Source organism: Cajanus cajan, chromosome 1 (genome assembly GCF_000230855.2).
Source record: "Cajanus cajan strain Asha chromosome 1, NIPB_CcT2T_4, whole genome shotgun sequence".
NCBI lineage: Eukaryota > Viridiplantae > Streptophyta > Magnoliopsida > Fabales > Fabaceae > Cajanus > Cajanus cajan.
Window position 1 is genome coordinate 68446111 of NC_138517.1, and position 14692 is coordinate 68460802.

The 14692-nt window shown below is 39.5% G+C and overlaps 2 protein-coding genes across 2 annotated transcripts; both read right to left on the reverse strand.

The window, feature by feature from the left end:
* Nucleotides 1-9336: 9336 nt before the first annotated feature.
* Nucleotides 9337-9690, reverse strand: LOC145955428 (uncharacterized). The gene has a single exon (XM_083070125.1). It carries the CDS (start codon nt 9688-9690, stop codon nt 9337-9339), a length of 354 nt encoding a protein of 117 aa, XP_082926251.1.
* Nucleotides 9691-12269: 2579 nt separating this feature from the next.
* LOC109814625 (uncharacterized) lies at nt 12270-13046 on the reverse strand. Its single transcript, XM_020379094.2, has one exon. The coding sequence runs from the start codon at nt 13044-13046 to the stop codon at nt 12270-12272; it is 777 nt and encodes a 258-aa protein (XP_020234683.2).
* Nucleotides 13047-14692: the final 1646 nt, after the last annotated feature.

Sequence of the window (14692 nt, forward strand, 5' to 3'; positions counted from 1 at the left end):
TTGATGAACAAGAAGAGAAAAATGGAGCCTACCCACACCAAGAGTAAGACGACTAAGGAAGCAAAGAAAGAAACTTAGGGTTTGAGAGTGTTTGTGAGGGGTTGAATAGTGGTAAAGGGAAAAAAAATGGGCTTCTGGAGAAAGAGTGACAACATTTAATGAAAAAGGAACTCCCAGGCTAAGCGTGGGACTGGGGCTAAGCGTGGGACTGGAGCTTAGCGTGGGAGCTCCAGGAGCTTAATTGCTCTGCCACGTCCACGTTGAGCGTGGATTTCAAGCTAAGCATGGGAGTTCCAAAGAGAACTCCCAGTTTTCAAGTTCAAGTTCTGAGGCTCAGCGTGGGACTGAGGCTAAGCGTGGCACCTCTAGAGAGCTATTCTTCTACCTCTGCACTGATATAGCTTAGCTTGGAACTTCATGCTGAGCGTGGATTTCAATTTTTCTGCAAATTTTCAAAATTTTCAAGCATAGCTCAACATGAAGTTCCTCAAGCCCTCACAATCACAATGCTTTCTCAACTAAGAAGCAAACACAATGATTAACCATGCACCTACACCCAGAACACACTAACACAAAATAACTGAATTTAAAGGCATGCTAACTTGTTTTTGGATTAAAAATGATGGGTTGCCTCCCATAAAGTGTGACACCCTCTACCCCATTATTAATATACAACAAATGTAACAATAAAATATTTCTTTTCTTCTTTTTGGGTAAATAAAATCTTTCATAGTTGACAAATATTTCAAATATCACAAGGTAGAAGATTCACATTCGTAACTCATAAATCATAACTCCAGTGTAGAAATTATAAAAGAAAAGAAGTTAAGATTTTCAATACAATTTAGTGTAAAACAAGAAATCATATATATATACAAATAATAATAAAGGAAATATAAATTAACTCCAGTAAAGGTGGCAGTGCCTCCTAGTTAGGAATCAATTTATATTTTCTAAATCATGTAATAAAATATAACAAGGATATTCATTCTGGTCTTTTATCAAGAACGTTCAAATTACAATTTCTTAACATACATTTTCCTTGAATTATCTACGTTATCTCTTCGTTAGAAATTACAAAGAAGAGAAACTAAAGTTATTAAAACAATAACATATTAAACTAAAAATAACTATGCCCCGATGTCACATCCTATCAGAGCATGCCCAATTGAAGCCTTTAAGCCTCATCACCAACATTCTCATGATGCTGATCATCTGCAACATAATTTAAAACATATACAAAAACAACAAGGGAGTGAGAAACATCTCACTCAGTTTCAGATGCAGAAATAAAGGTTAGATAGCACCCACACACACAACCAATATAAGTCACTTATAAATAATACACATACATCATCAATATCACATATATATTCATTTATCATGCAATGATGTCATGATCTTGACTTATAAATGCATGCATGTGGCGCCATAAGGAAGTTTCACATATCATCACTGGTGACCCTAAGGCACACCTGGTTACATCACTGGTGACCCAAAGGTACACCTGGTTACATCACTGGTGACCCGAAGGTACACCTGGTTATCAAGTTACATCACTGGTATGCGGCCTCAGCGGCACACCTGGAATAATATATGCGTATGATGCATGTCATACCATCATAATCTCATTGACTCAATATTTAACTTGTTACATAATTTCATTTAGTACATCATGTCCTCATTTGTCATAGTCTCATAATCATAGTTTGTCTCAATAGTCCATTCTTAGGTCTCATGTCATTTGTCCATATTTCACATGGTCATGTCATCAATACTCCTCATAAGGTCCGCATAGGTATTCACAGAGATTCAGAGAGCATTCTTATTCATATTAAACCTCATGTATTATTAACATTAATTTCATATTCATTTATTACTTCAACAAAGAAAAAGGTAGAGTAAATAGAAAATCAGACAGAACAACGGCACTTTCAACAAAAACAAAGTAGAATAAATAGAAAATCGGACAGAACAACAGCACCTTTAACAAAAAGCAAAGTAGAGTAAATAGAAATTTAGACAGAACAACGGCACCTTCAACAAAAAGCAAAGTAGAATAAATAGAAATTAAACAGAATAACGACAAAGGATTGGGGGCCAATCCGACAAACAACTATCCAACAATTATCCCCACACCCCTGAGCGAGGTTCTCACTCCCCCCCTTACCTGGATAAGCAGGAGCTGGAACTTGGGCAGGGCCTCCTCTGGATTCTCTCTTTCTTCCCTCTCTTTCTCTCTTTCTTTCTCTCTCTCTCTCTCTCTCTCTCTCTCTCTCTCTCTCCCCTTTCTCTCTCTAAGATTTCACTTTCTTACTGAATATAAAATTTTCACCCCCTGCCCCTATTTATAGGCCTCCTGGCGCAACCGGAACGGCCGTACTGATTTCGGAACGGCCCGTTCCGGATCCTTCAAACGTGGGCAAATTTCTCAACTGGAACGGCCCGTTCTAAAACCGGAACGGCCCGTTCTCAAAAAGCAGAACGGCCCGTTCTCCCTCCGGAACGGCCCGTTCTCCTTGTTGGAACGGCCCGTTCTGGGCCCGTTCCCAACCTAAAATTTTAGCTTATTTTAAATGCTCAGAACGGCCCGTTCCACTTTCGGAACAGCCCGTTCCGAGTTACTCAAATGCCCCTAATACCTTTATAAAATTACGAAAATGCCATCAATAATTACGAAAATGCCATTACTAAAAAAAATATCCTTTTAAGGAAATTGGGGTGTTACAATTCTCCCCTCCTTTTAGAAATTTCGTCCCCGAAATTTACCTGAAAATAGAAATGGATAAGCTTCTCGCATCTTGCTTTCTAATTCCCATGTAGCACTTTCTTCAATATTTCCTCCCCAAACGACCTTAACCAAAGGGATTTCCTTTCCTCTTAGTTGTTTCACTCTCGTGTCATCAATCCTTAGAGGAACCGTTTCATAAGTAAGATTATCCTTCAACTGAATGTTGTCAGACTCAATGATATGGGAAGGATCATGGACATACTTTCTGAGTTGGGAAACATGAAAGACACTATGGAGATTTGAAAGAGATGGAGGCAAAGCAATTTGATAGGCTACTTCACCGATTCTTTTAAGAATTTGATAAGGACCAATGAAACGTGGAGTAAGCTTACGGGATTTCAGTGCTCTGCCTACTCCTGTCCAAGGAGTGACTTTAAGGAATACATGATCACCTTCTTTAAACTTAAGGTCTTTTCTCCTCTTGTCATTATAACTCTTTTGCCTACTCTGGGTTGCTCTCATCTTCTCTTGGATCATCTTAACCTGTTCAGTAGTTTGTTGAACTATCTCAGGTCCTAACATGACATTCTCTCCAGGTTCTGTCCAACATAAAGGTGTTCTACATCTCCTACCATACAGAGCCTCATATGGTGCCATCCCAATACTAGAATGGTAGCTATTATTGTAGGTAAATTCTATCAAAGGTAGGAAACTATCCCAACTACCCCCATGTTCCAAGATGCAAGTCCTCAACAAGTCTTCCAAAGATTGTATGGTTCTCTCAGTTTGGCCATCTGTTTGGGGATGGTAAGCTGAACTCAATCTAAGCTTAGTGCCTAAAGCCTTATGCAAACTCTCCCAAAATCTAGAGGTGAACCTAGGATCTCTATCAGACACAATACTAGTAGGAACTCCATGCAACCTCACGATCTCACTGATGTACAACTTGGTTAACCTCTCCAAAGAGTACCTAATATTAATGGGAATAAAATGGGCAGACTTAGTCAATCTATCCACAATGACCCATATAGCATCCAAGTTCTTCACAGTCTTAGGTAACCCAACTACAAAATCCATAGAGATGCTATCCCACTTCCACACAGGCACATCTAAAGGTTGCATCAAACCTGAAGGTTTTTGGTGTTCTACCTTAGCTTTCTGACATACTAAGCAAGCATACACAAATTCCTCCACTTCCCTCTTCATCTTAGGCCACCAAAACATCTTCTTAAGGTCTTGGTACATCTTAGTGGCTCCTGGATGGATACTAAGGATACTCTTATGACCTTCTTCCAGGATTGCTCTCTTAAGTTCTGGCACACTAAGAATGCACAACCTATCCTTAAATCTTAAAACTCCATCCACTCCAATTCTAAACTCACTTTTCACACCTTGATTCAACTTCTCTACCCGACTCAATAAGAAAGGATCCATCTTCTGACCTTCTCTAATCTCATCTATTAAGCTATTAGTCACTCTCAAAGCTCCCAACTTAATACTCTTAGAGGTCAACTCACACCCTAAGCTCATATCCCTAAACTCCTCAATCATTTGCATTTCCCTAATCATCAAGGAAGACATTCTCAAAGATTTTCTACTCAAAGCATCAGCTACAACATTAGCCTTGCCAGGGTGATAATTCAATTGAAAGTCATAATCCTTAAGAAACTCTAACCATCTCCTCTGCCTCATATTCAATTCCTTTTGGTCAAACAAGTACTTAAGGCTTTTATGGTCACTAAAAACCTCAAATCTAGACCCAAACAAGTAATGTCTCCACAACTTGAGCACAAAAACTATTGCAGCTAACTCAAGGTCATGGGTAGGATAGTTTTGCTCATGAATTTTAAGTTGTCTTGAAGCATAGGCTACTACCTTACCCTCCTGCATAAGTACTCCTCCTAAACCCAATTTAGAAGCATCACAAAATACCTCAAAAGTCTTACTAGGATCAGGTAATACTAACACAGGAGCACTAGTTAATCTCCTCTTAAGTTCTTGAAAACTTTCCTCACACTTAGAATCCCACACAAAAGGTTGGTCTTTCTTCGTCAGCTTAGTCAAAGGAAGAGCTAGCCTAGAGAAATTCTCTATGAACCTTCTGTAATAACCAGCTAGTCCTAGGAAACTCCTAATCTCAAATACTGATTTAGGTGTTCTCCACTCTAACACAGCTTCTACCTTAGCAGGATCTACAGCTATTCCACCCTTGGATATCACATGTCCTAGAAAGTTCACACTATCCAACCAAAATTCACATTTTGACAATTTAGCATACAACTGTTTCTCCTTAAGGCTTTGAAGAACGATCCTAAGGTGCTCAACATGCTCTTCCCTAGTCTTGGAATACACTAGGATATCATCTATGAAGACCACTACAAATCTATCCAAGTAAGGGTGAAAGATCCTATTCATGTAGTCCATAAAAACACCAGGTGCATTAGTCACACCAAAAGGCATAACTAAATACTCATAGTGCCCATAGCGGGTTCTAAAGGCAGTCTTAGGAACATCCTCAGTTCTCACTCTAATCTGATGGTATCCTGACCTTAAATCTATCTTACTGAACACACAAGCTCCAACTAGTTGATCCATAAGGTCATCTATCCTAGGCAAAGGATACTTATTCTTAATGGTCACTTTATTCAGTTGCCTATAGTCTACGCACAACCTCATGCTCCCATCTTTCTTCTTAACCAATAAAACAGGCGCTCCCCAAGGCGAGACACTAGGCCTAAAGAATTGTTTTCCTTGTAATTCCTCTATTTGTCTCTTAAGCTCAACTAACTCTTTAGGGGACATCCTATAGGGTGTTATAGATATAGGTGGGGTACCTGGTACTAAGTCTATGCTAAACTCAATCTCTCTCTCAGGTGGTAAACTAGACACATCCTTAGGAAATACTTCTGGAAATTCTCTCACTAAGGGAATCTCATCTAGCTTACTATCAGTCTCAAGTGTTAAAGAAGCTAAGATCATGTACACTCTTTCATTGTCTTTTAAACAAGTTTTAATGTCAGCAGCACTAAGAAATTCCGTACTCTTACATTCACCAAAGGAAATAGATTTCTCAAAGCAGTTTAAAAGGACATGGTGAGAAGATAACCAATCCATACCAAGAATTACATCTAATTGACTAAGAGGCAAACAAATTAAGTCAACTAGAAACTGCTTATCAGAAACTGTCAAAGGACATTTCAAACACACTAGGGATGTAGTCACAGGACCATTAGTAGGGGTTTCCACAACTAAATCAAAATCTAACAAAGACACAGGCAAATTCAATTTTTGGACACAAGAGACAGAAATAAAGGAATGAGTTGCACCAGAATCAAATAGTACAACAAAAGGAGTCTCAGCTATGAAACAAGTACCTTGTATCAAATTTTCTGACCGAGAAGCTTCAGCACCACTAAGAGCAAATACTCTCCCTACAGTCTTTGGACGCTCAATTTGCGAACCCGATCCAATAACACGTGTTCTTTGTGATTCAGGACATTGGGTACTGATGTGACCTTTACCATTGCAGTTGAAGCAGGTAACTTCGCTGTCACGACACTCAGACTGATTATGACCAACAAGTCCACACTTCCAGCATCTTACTGAAGGAGTGGACACAGACCCCCCAACACTTCCAGTAGCACTAACAGTGGATCCTCTAGTAAGCAACTTGCTTTTATTAGCAGCAGCTTTACTCCCTTGAAATCTATTAGAAGCGGAGTAAGGCTTGCTCCTACCCGAAGTACTAGAACTCACAGCACGGATAGGACCTCCAACTCCTTTATAGAAAGCAGCACGATCACGGTTGTCCCGATCATAAATACTGCACTTATTGACCAGAGTGGGAAAGTGATATATCTCCTGATAGTTAATTGCAGTTTTTACTTCCGGACGCAGACCATTTACAAATTTTATGCATTTAGCTCTTTCACCACCCTCACCATGGTAGTGTGTGCAATAACGAACCAAAGCATCAAATTTGGCAGTATACACAGCCACTGTGTCGTTCCCTTGATTCAACTCAAGGAATTCCATTTCTTTCCGACTTCTCACATCATCCGGGAAATACTTCTCAAGAAAGACCTTCTTGAAGTTGTCCCAATTCAAGTGCACCCCTCCATCAATCATCCTCCGAAGTGCTCCTTCCCACCAAAAGTGAGCATCAGCAGTCAACATGAATGTGGCCAACTTCACCTTCTGAGCGATGGGACAATCCATAACATTGAAAATTTTCTCTATTTCTGTTAGCCAATTCATAGCAGCATCTGGGTCATATCCTCCTTTAAAGGTAGGTGGGTGATTTCGTTGAAATTGCTCCAACCAGTTAGGAGTAACTTCAGTCCTATTGTTATTATTCATAGCTTGTGCTAATGCTTGAAGAGCATCGGCAATCGCACGATCATTTCTACCAGCCATAGTCTAAGAAAATAATACAATCAATAAACATAATCAATCATCATACTAGCATAACAAGTTTAACAATCAGTTTAGTCCATCATTCATGTACCAAATAAACATAATAAATCAAGTAAGCATAGTAAACTCATAACTCACGGTCGATTAGATCGACCTGCTCTGATACCACTAAATGTGACACCCTCTACCCCATTATTAATATACAACAAATGTAACAATAAAATATTTCTTTTCTTCTTTTTGGGTAAATAAAATCTTTCATAGTTGACAAATATTTCAAATATCACAAGGTAGAAGATTCACATTCGTAACTCATAAATCATAACTCTAGTGTAGAAATTATAAAAGAAAAGAAGTTAAGATTTTCAATACAATTTAGTGTAAAACAAGAAATCATATATATATACAAATAATAATAAAGGAAATATAAATTAACTCCAGTAAAGGTGGCAGTGCCTCCTAGTTAGGAATCAATTTATATTTTCTAAATCATGTAATAAAATATAACAAGGATATTCATTCTGGTCTTTTATCAAGAACGTTCAAATTACAATTTCTTAACATACATTTTCCTTGAATTATCTACGTTATCTTTTCGTTAGAAATTACAAAGAAGAGAAACTAAAGTTATTAAAACAATAACATATTAAACTAAAAATAACTATGCCCCGATGTCACATCCTATCAGAGCATGCCCAATTGAAGCCTTTAAGCCTCATCACCAACATCCTCATGATGTTGATCATCTGCAACATAATTTAAAACATATACAAAAACAACAAGGGAGTGAGAAACATCTCACTCAGTTTCAGATGCAGAAATAAAGGTTAGATAGCACCCACACACACAACCAATATAAGTCACTTATAAATAATACACATACATCATCAATATCACATATATATTCATTTATCATGCAATGATGTCATGATCTTGACTTATAAATGCATGCATGTGGCGCCATAAGGAAGTTTCACATATCATCACTGGTGACCCTAAGGCACACCTGGTTACATCACTGGTGACCCAAAGGTACACCTGGTTACATCACTGGTGACCCGAAGGTACACCTGGTTATCAAGTTACATCACTGGTATGCGGCCTCAGCGGCACACCTGGAATAATATATGCGTATGATGCATGTCATACCATCATAATCTCATTGACTCAATATTTAACTTGTTACATAATTTCATTTAGTACATCATGTCCTCATTTGTCATAGTCTCATAATCATAGTTTGTCTCAATAGTCCATTCTTAGGTCTCATGTCATTTGTCCATATTTCACATGGTCATGTCATCAATACTCCTCATAAGGTCCGCATAGGTATTCACAGAGATTCAGAGAGCATTCTTATTCATATTAAACCTCATGTATTATTAACATTAATTTCATATTCATTTATTACTTCAACAAAGAAAAAGGTAGAGTAAATAGAAAATCAGACAGAACAACGGCACTTTCAACAAAAACAAAGTAGAATAAATAGAAAATCGGACAGAACAACAGCACCTTTAACAAAAAGCAAAGTAGAGTAAATAGAAATTTAGACAGAACAACGGCACCTTCAACAAAAAGCAAAGTAGAATAAATAGAAATTAAACAGAATAACGACAAAGGATTGGGGGCCAATCCGACAAACAACTATCCAACAATTATCCCCACACCCCTGAGCGAGGTTCTCACTCCCCCCCTTACCTGGATAAGCAAGAGCTGGAACTTGGGCAGGGCCTCCTCTGGATTCTCTCTTTCTTCCCTTTCTTTCTCTCTTTCTTCCCTCTGAAACCAGAAGGGCCCGTTCTCAAACTCAGCAGAACGGCCCGTTCTCCCTCCGGAACGGCCCGTTCTCCTTGTTGGAACGGCCCGTTCTGGGCCCGTTCCCAACCTAAAATTTTAGCTTATTTTAAATGCTCAGAACGGCCCGTTCCACTTTCGGAACAGCCCGTTCCGAGTTACTCAAATGCCCCTAATACCTTTATAAAATTACGAAAATGCCATCAATAATTACGAAAATGCCATTACTAAAAAAAATATCCTTTTAAGGAAATTGGGGTGTTACATAAAGCGCTCGTTTTCTGTCACTAGCTTGACAAGCCAAAGCTTCAGGGGTTATCTAATGCAATGGTGGAATAAGCTCGCTCAATTTCACCGCCCAAGTAGAGTTTAAGTCTTTATCCATTTGCCACTCAGCTGTCCTTGGAGGAAATATCCTCCACTTGTATTGCTCCATGAGGCTTAACTTGCTTGACTTTAAATGGCCCTGACCACTTTGACTTCAGTTTCCCTAGAAAGAGTCTCAACCAGGAGTTGTAAAGGAGCACAAGTTGTCCCGGGTGAAACTCTCGCTTCAGAATCTTTCGATCATGATACAACTTTGTCCTTTCCTTGTAGTGCTTAGTTGATTCGTAAGCATTAAGACGCAATTCTTCCAATTCACTCTTCTCAACTGATCGGGTTGGATCAAAATTCAAGAACCTGATAGCGCAGTATGCCTTATGTTCCATCTCAACCGGCAAATGACATGCTTTACCATAAACCATCTGAAATGGTGACAGTCCAAGAGGTGTCTTATAGGCAATGCGACAGGCTCAAAGTGCATCATCCAACATGAGAGCCCAATCTTTCCTACTTACATTCACCGTCTTTTCAAGGATACGCTTGATTTTCCGGTTTGAGACCTCTGCTTGCCCATTTGTTTGTGGGTGATAAGGAGAAGCCACCTTGTGTCACACATCATAGTGTTCCAACACCTTTTTTAACTGAGAGTTGCAGAAGTGAGTTCCCCCATCACTGACCAAAACTCTTGGAACACCAAACCTGGAAAAGATGTTTTTCTTGTGAAACTTGATCACTGTCTTAGCATCATTCTTTTGTGCAGCCACAGCCTCGACCCATTTGGAAACATAGTCCACAGCCACTAATATGTACTCATTTGAGTAAGAGGAAGGTAAGGACCCCATGAAATCGATCCCCCAACAATCAAAGACCTCTACTTCAAGCATGTTTTGCAATGGTAGCTCATGGCGTTTGGAAATATTCCCAATTCTCTGACATCTATCACAACTCTTTGCATGATCATAGGCATCCTTAAACAATGTTGGCCAAAAGAACCCCGATTGTAGGACTTTGGCTACAGTTCATTCACCATTGAAATGACCTCCATACGGGGAATTATGGCAATTCCATAATATGTTCTTGGCTTTATCTTGAGATACACAACGCCTTAGCAGATTATCAGCCCCTACCTTGAAGAGATAAGGGTCATCCCAAACATAGTAATTGGGATCACAAAAAAAATTTCTTTTGCTGCCAATTATAGTCTTCCGGAATGATACCAGCTGCTTTAAAGTTCGCCATGTCAGCAAACCATGGACGTTCTTGCACTAACAACGAAGCTTCATCCAGAAATTCATCCTTGATTTCACCCTCCTTGCAAGTAACTTCTTCATTGACTAATCTTGAGAGGTGATCAGCCACTAAATTCTCAGAACCTTTCTTATCTTTTATCTCCAAGTTGAATTCTTGTAATAGCAAGACCCAACAGATTAGTCGAGGTTTTGATTCAGCTTTGGTGAGCAGGTATTTAATGGTTGCGTGATCGGTGTATACAATGACCTTAGATCCAATAAGATACACTCGAAATTTCTCCAAGGCATACACAATGGCTAGCATCTCTTTCTCTATGGTTGCATAGTTCAGCTGTGCTCCGTTCAACACTTTACTGGCATAATAAATAGAGTGAAACACCTTATTCCTCCGCTGACCCAAGACAGCTCCAACAGCATAGTCGCTGGCATCACACATCAACTCAAAGTTCTCACTCCAATCTGGAGCAACAATCACCGGAGCTGTGGTGAGTTTGTTCTTCAAGGTCAAAAATGCTTTCATGCACTCTTCTTCAAAGAGAAAGGGTTGGTCCTTGTTCAATAAGGTGCACAAAGGATTGGCGATCTTAGAAAAATCCTTGATGAACCTCCTGTAAAAACCGGCGTGCCTAAGGAAGCTACGAACACCCTTAACATTAATTGGGGGAGGCAATTTCTCAATCACATCAACCTTGGCCTTGTCCACTTCTATTCCTCTAGCTAAAATTTTATGGCCAAGAATAATACCTTCTTGAACCATAAAGTGACACTTCTCCCAATTCAGAACTAAATTGGTCTCAATGCACCTCTTCAAAACTAGCTCAAGATTCTCCAGACACACATCATATGAAGACCCAAAAACAGAGAAATCATCCATGAAGACTTTAATACATTTCTCCACCAAATCAGCAAAAATTGCCAGCATGCATCTCTGGAAGGTAGTCGGTGCATTGCAAAGACCAAAGGGCATTCTTCTGTAAGCAAACACCCCGAATGGGCATGTAAAGGTAGTTTTTTCTTGATCCTCGGGATTAACCGCAATTTGGTTGTACCCTGAGTACCCATCTAAGAAATAGTAGTACGCTTGACCGGCTAGTCACTCCAACATCTGATCCATAAAAGGAAGAGGAAAGTGGTCTTTCCTAGTGGCTTGATTTAACTTCCGGTAGTCTATGCACATTCTCCAACCTATTACTGTTCTTGTTGGGATCAACTCATTCTTCTCATTGGTGATCACATTCATTCCTCCCTTCTTTGGCATGACTTGTACAGGGCTCACCCACTCACTGTCTGAAATTGGATATATCATTCCAGCTTCCAAGAGCTTTAGAACCTTTTTTCTCACCTCCTCTTTCATAATGGGATTTAGTCTTCTTTGAGGCTGAGCTACTGGCCTGTAATCACTCTCCATGTTTATTTTATGCAAGCAATAAGCTGGACTGATGCCTTTAAGGTCAGAAATGGACCACCCTATAGCTTCCTTATGCACCTGCAAGACTTTAATCAATTTTTCTTCTTCCAATTGAGACAGGGAGTTACTAATGATGATTGGTTTTTCACCATTTGGCTCCAAAAAGACATATTTGAGGTGAATTGGAAGTATCTTCAACTCTGGCTTGGTGCTCACTAGTGTGCTGTCACCTTTTAACTCCTCATGGTTGGCATCACTAGGTGGCATCTCCTTGAAAGTATTTAGGTGCTTCAAGCATTCATACATTTCAATCACATCCTTCTCATTGAGTTCATCCATAGTATCAGTCAACACATTCAAGAGAAGATGACTTTTTTAGCTTTTGTGTAGCCTCAAGCACTACCTCGTCGAGCACATCCATTCGGAAATAAGCACCTTTATCATTCAGATGGGTCATAGCTTCAAATACATTAAAAGTGATCACCTCATCATGGACCCTCAATTTAAATTCACCATTCTCTACATCAATGATTGGTCGTGCAGTCTTCATAAATGGCCTCCCCAAGATAATAGGAATAGCAGAGTCTTCTTCCATGTCCATAATAACAAAATCAACTAGAAATATGAATTTGTGAACTTTAACTAGCATGTTTTCAATCACACCATAGGGGTACTTGACAGACCGATCAGCTAGTTGCAAAGTCATGCAGGTTGGTTTTACTGTCACCTGTTCAACTCTATCCAACATAGACAAGGGCATGAGATTAATGCTTGCACCCAAGTCTAGCAGTGCTCTTCCAACTGATAAGTCCCCAATAGTGATTGGAATTGTAAAGCTTCTAGGGTCCTTGAACTTGGGAGGTAAGTTCTTTTGAATTATGGCACTGCACCCCGCTTCCAACTCAATGGTCTCCTGCTCAATGAACTTTCTCTTCTTTGTCAACAGGTCTTTCATGAATTTTGCATAAGTGGGCATCTGCTCCAATGCCTCTGAGAATGGAATGTTGATCTGAAGCTTATTAAAAAGCTCCATGAAGCGTGCAAATTGCTTCTCTTTATCCTTTTTTCTTGGGGCTAGGGGATATGGCATATCCTTGGTACTAGACACCTTGAGTTTCATCTTCAATTCTCTTGCTAGCTAGCTCTTTGATTTTTTAACAGCAACTTCCTCAACCAACTTTTTTCCCTCTATGACATTCTCTTTTGCATTTTCTATTTTTTTTATTTTTTCATTATTTTCTCCATCTCCTTCTCTCATTTCTTCCTCTTTTTCTTGTTGCTCTTCCTCATCCTCCAACACACCCACTCTCTTACCACCTCTTGTTGTAATTGCACTACAATTCTCCTTTGGATTTGTATGAGTATTGGCTGAAAAATTTCCACCAGAATTTTCAGTCAATTGTTTGGCCAACTGCCCCATTTGAATCTCCAAATTCTTTATAGATGCTTCAGTACTCTTGTGGTTAAAGATTGAGACCTGCATGAACTGATTCAATGTTTCTTCTAATTTAGACTGCCTGTCATACAAGTTGGGCCTTTGCATAGGAGGTCTACTAGATTGAGAAATATCATTCTGGTTCCACCCTATGCTAGGGTGTGATTACCAATTCTTCCCATAATTACCACCATAATTTCCTCCATGTCGAGTTTGATTCCCCATGTAATTCACCTCTTCTCCATGGGATGGAAATATGTCAATGCACTTCCCGTGAGGATGATTCAACCCACAAAGATCACAACTTAGAACTTGATGTTGAGTGGATTGTAGTTATTGTGGAATCCTAGCAACTTGCTTGGTAAAAGCCTCAATTTGCTGGGACAAGAGCTTATTTTGAGCTAATAAAGCATCTTGAGATCCCAACTCTAGAATTCCTCTTTTCTATCTTGACTCCCTTTCAGCTGGTGAATCATAATCATTTGTTGTCATAACATCAATCAACTCTATAGCCTCCTCTGGTGTTTTAAAACACATACTACCTCTAGTTAAGGCATCCAATAGAATTTTCACCTGTGGCTGCAATCCTCCTAGAAAAATGTTAACCTGAGTAAGGTCATCAAATCCATGACTTGGACATCTCCTCAACAAGGATTTGTATCTCTCCCAAGCCTCGGAAAGAAGTTCATCTTGCTTCTGAGAGAATGTGACAATCTCACTCTTTACTTGATTGATCTTAGCAAGAGGGAAGAATCTTGCCAATAACTTTGTCTCTATGTCAGACCACCTGGTTAAGCTTTGATGTGGTAGAGAATTGAGCCACATCTTAGCTTTTCCAAGTAGTGAGAAAGGAAACAGCTTCATTCGAATCACATCTTCAGGAACTTGATGTATCTTCACTGTGCCACAAAGCTTAATAAAAGTATGGAGATGCAGATATGGGTCCTCATGATCAAGGCCCGCAAATTGGTTGTTCTGAATCAGATTCAACAGTTCTGGCTTCATCTCAAAATTAGTGGCAGCGAATGCAGGAGTCGCAATGCTAGAGAAATGAGTAGTACCAGTGGCAGCTGCATGATCACCAAGAGTAATTCTTGGTCTTTCCTCTGCCATTTCTGCTTCTTCTAAGATTTCAGATAAAGAATGATTGAGAGAGGATGAAGTAGCCTCTCTGTTTTGTGCCTACTTGGCCAGTAACCTTTGCTTCCTTACTGCTCCCCTGTTCCTCCTAGCTATTTTCTCAATTTTCGAGTCGTAAGCTAAATCACTAGCAATAACAGTACCTCGCATAAACCAGAACCACAAAGCTACAACAAACAGTTAGCAACACA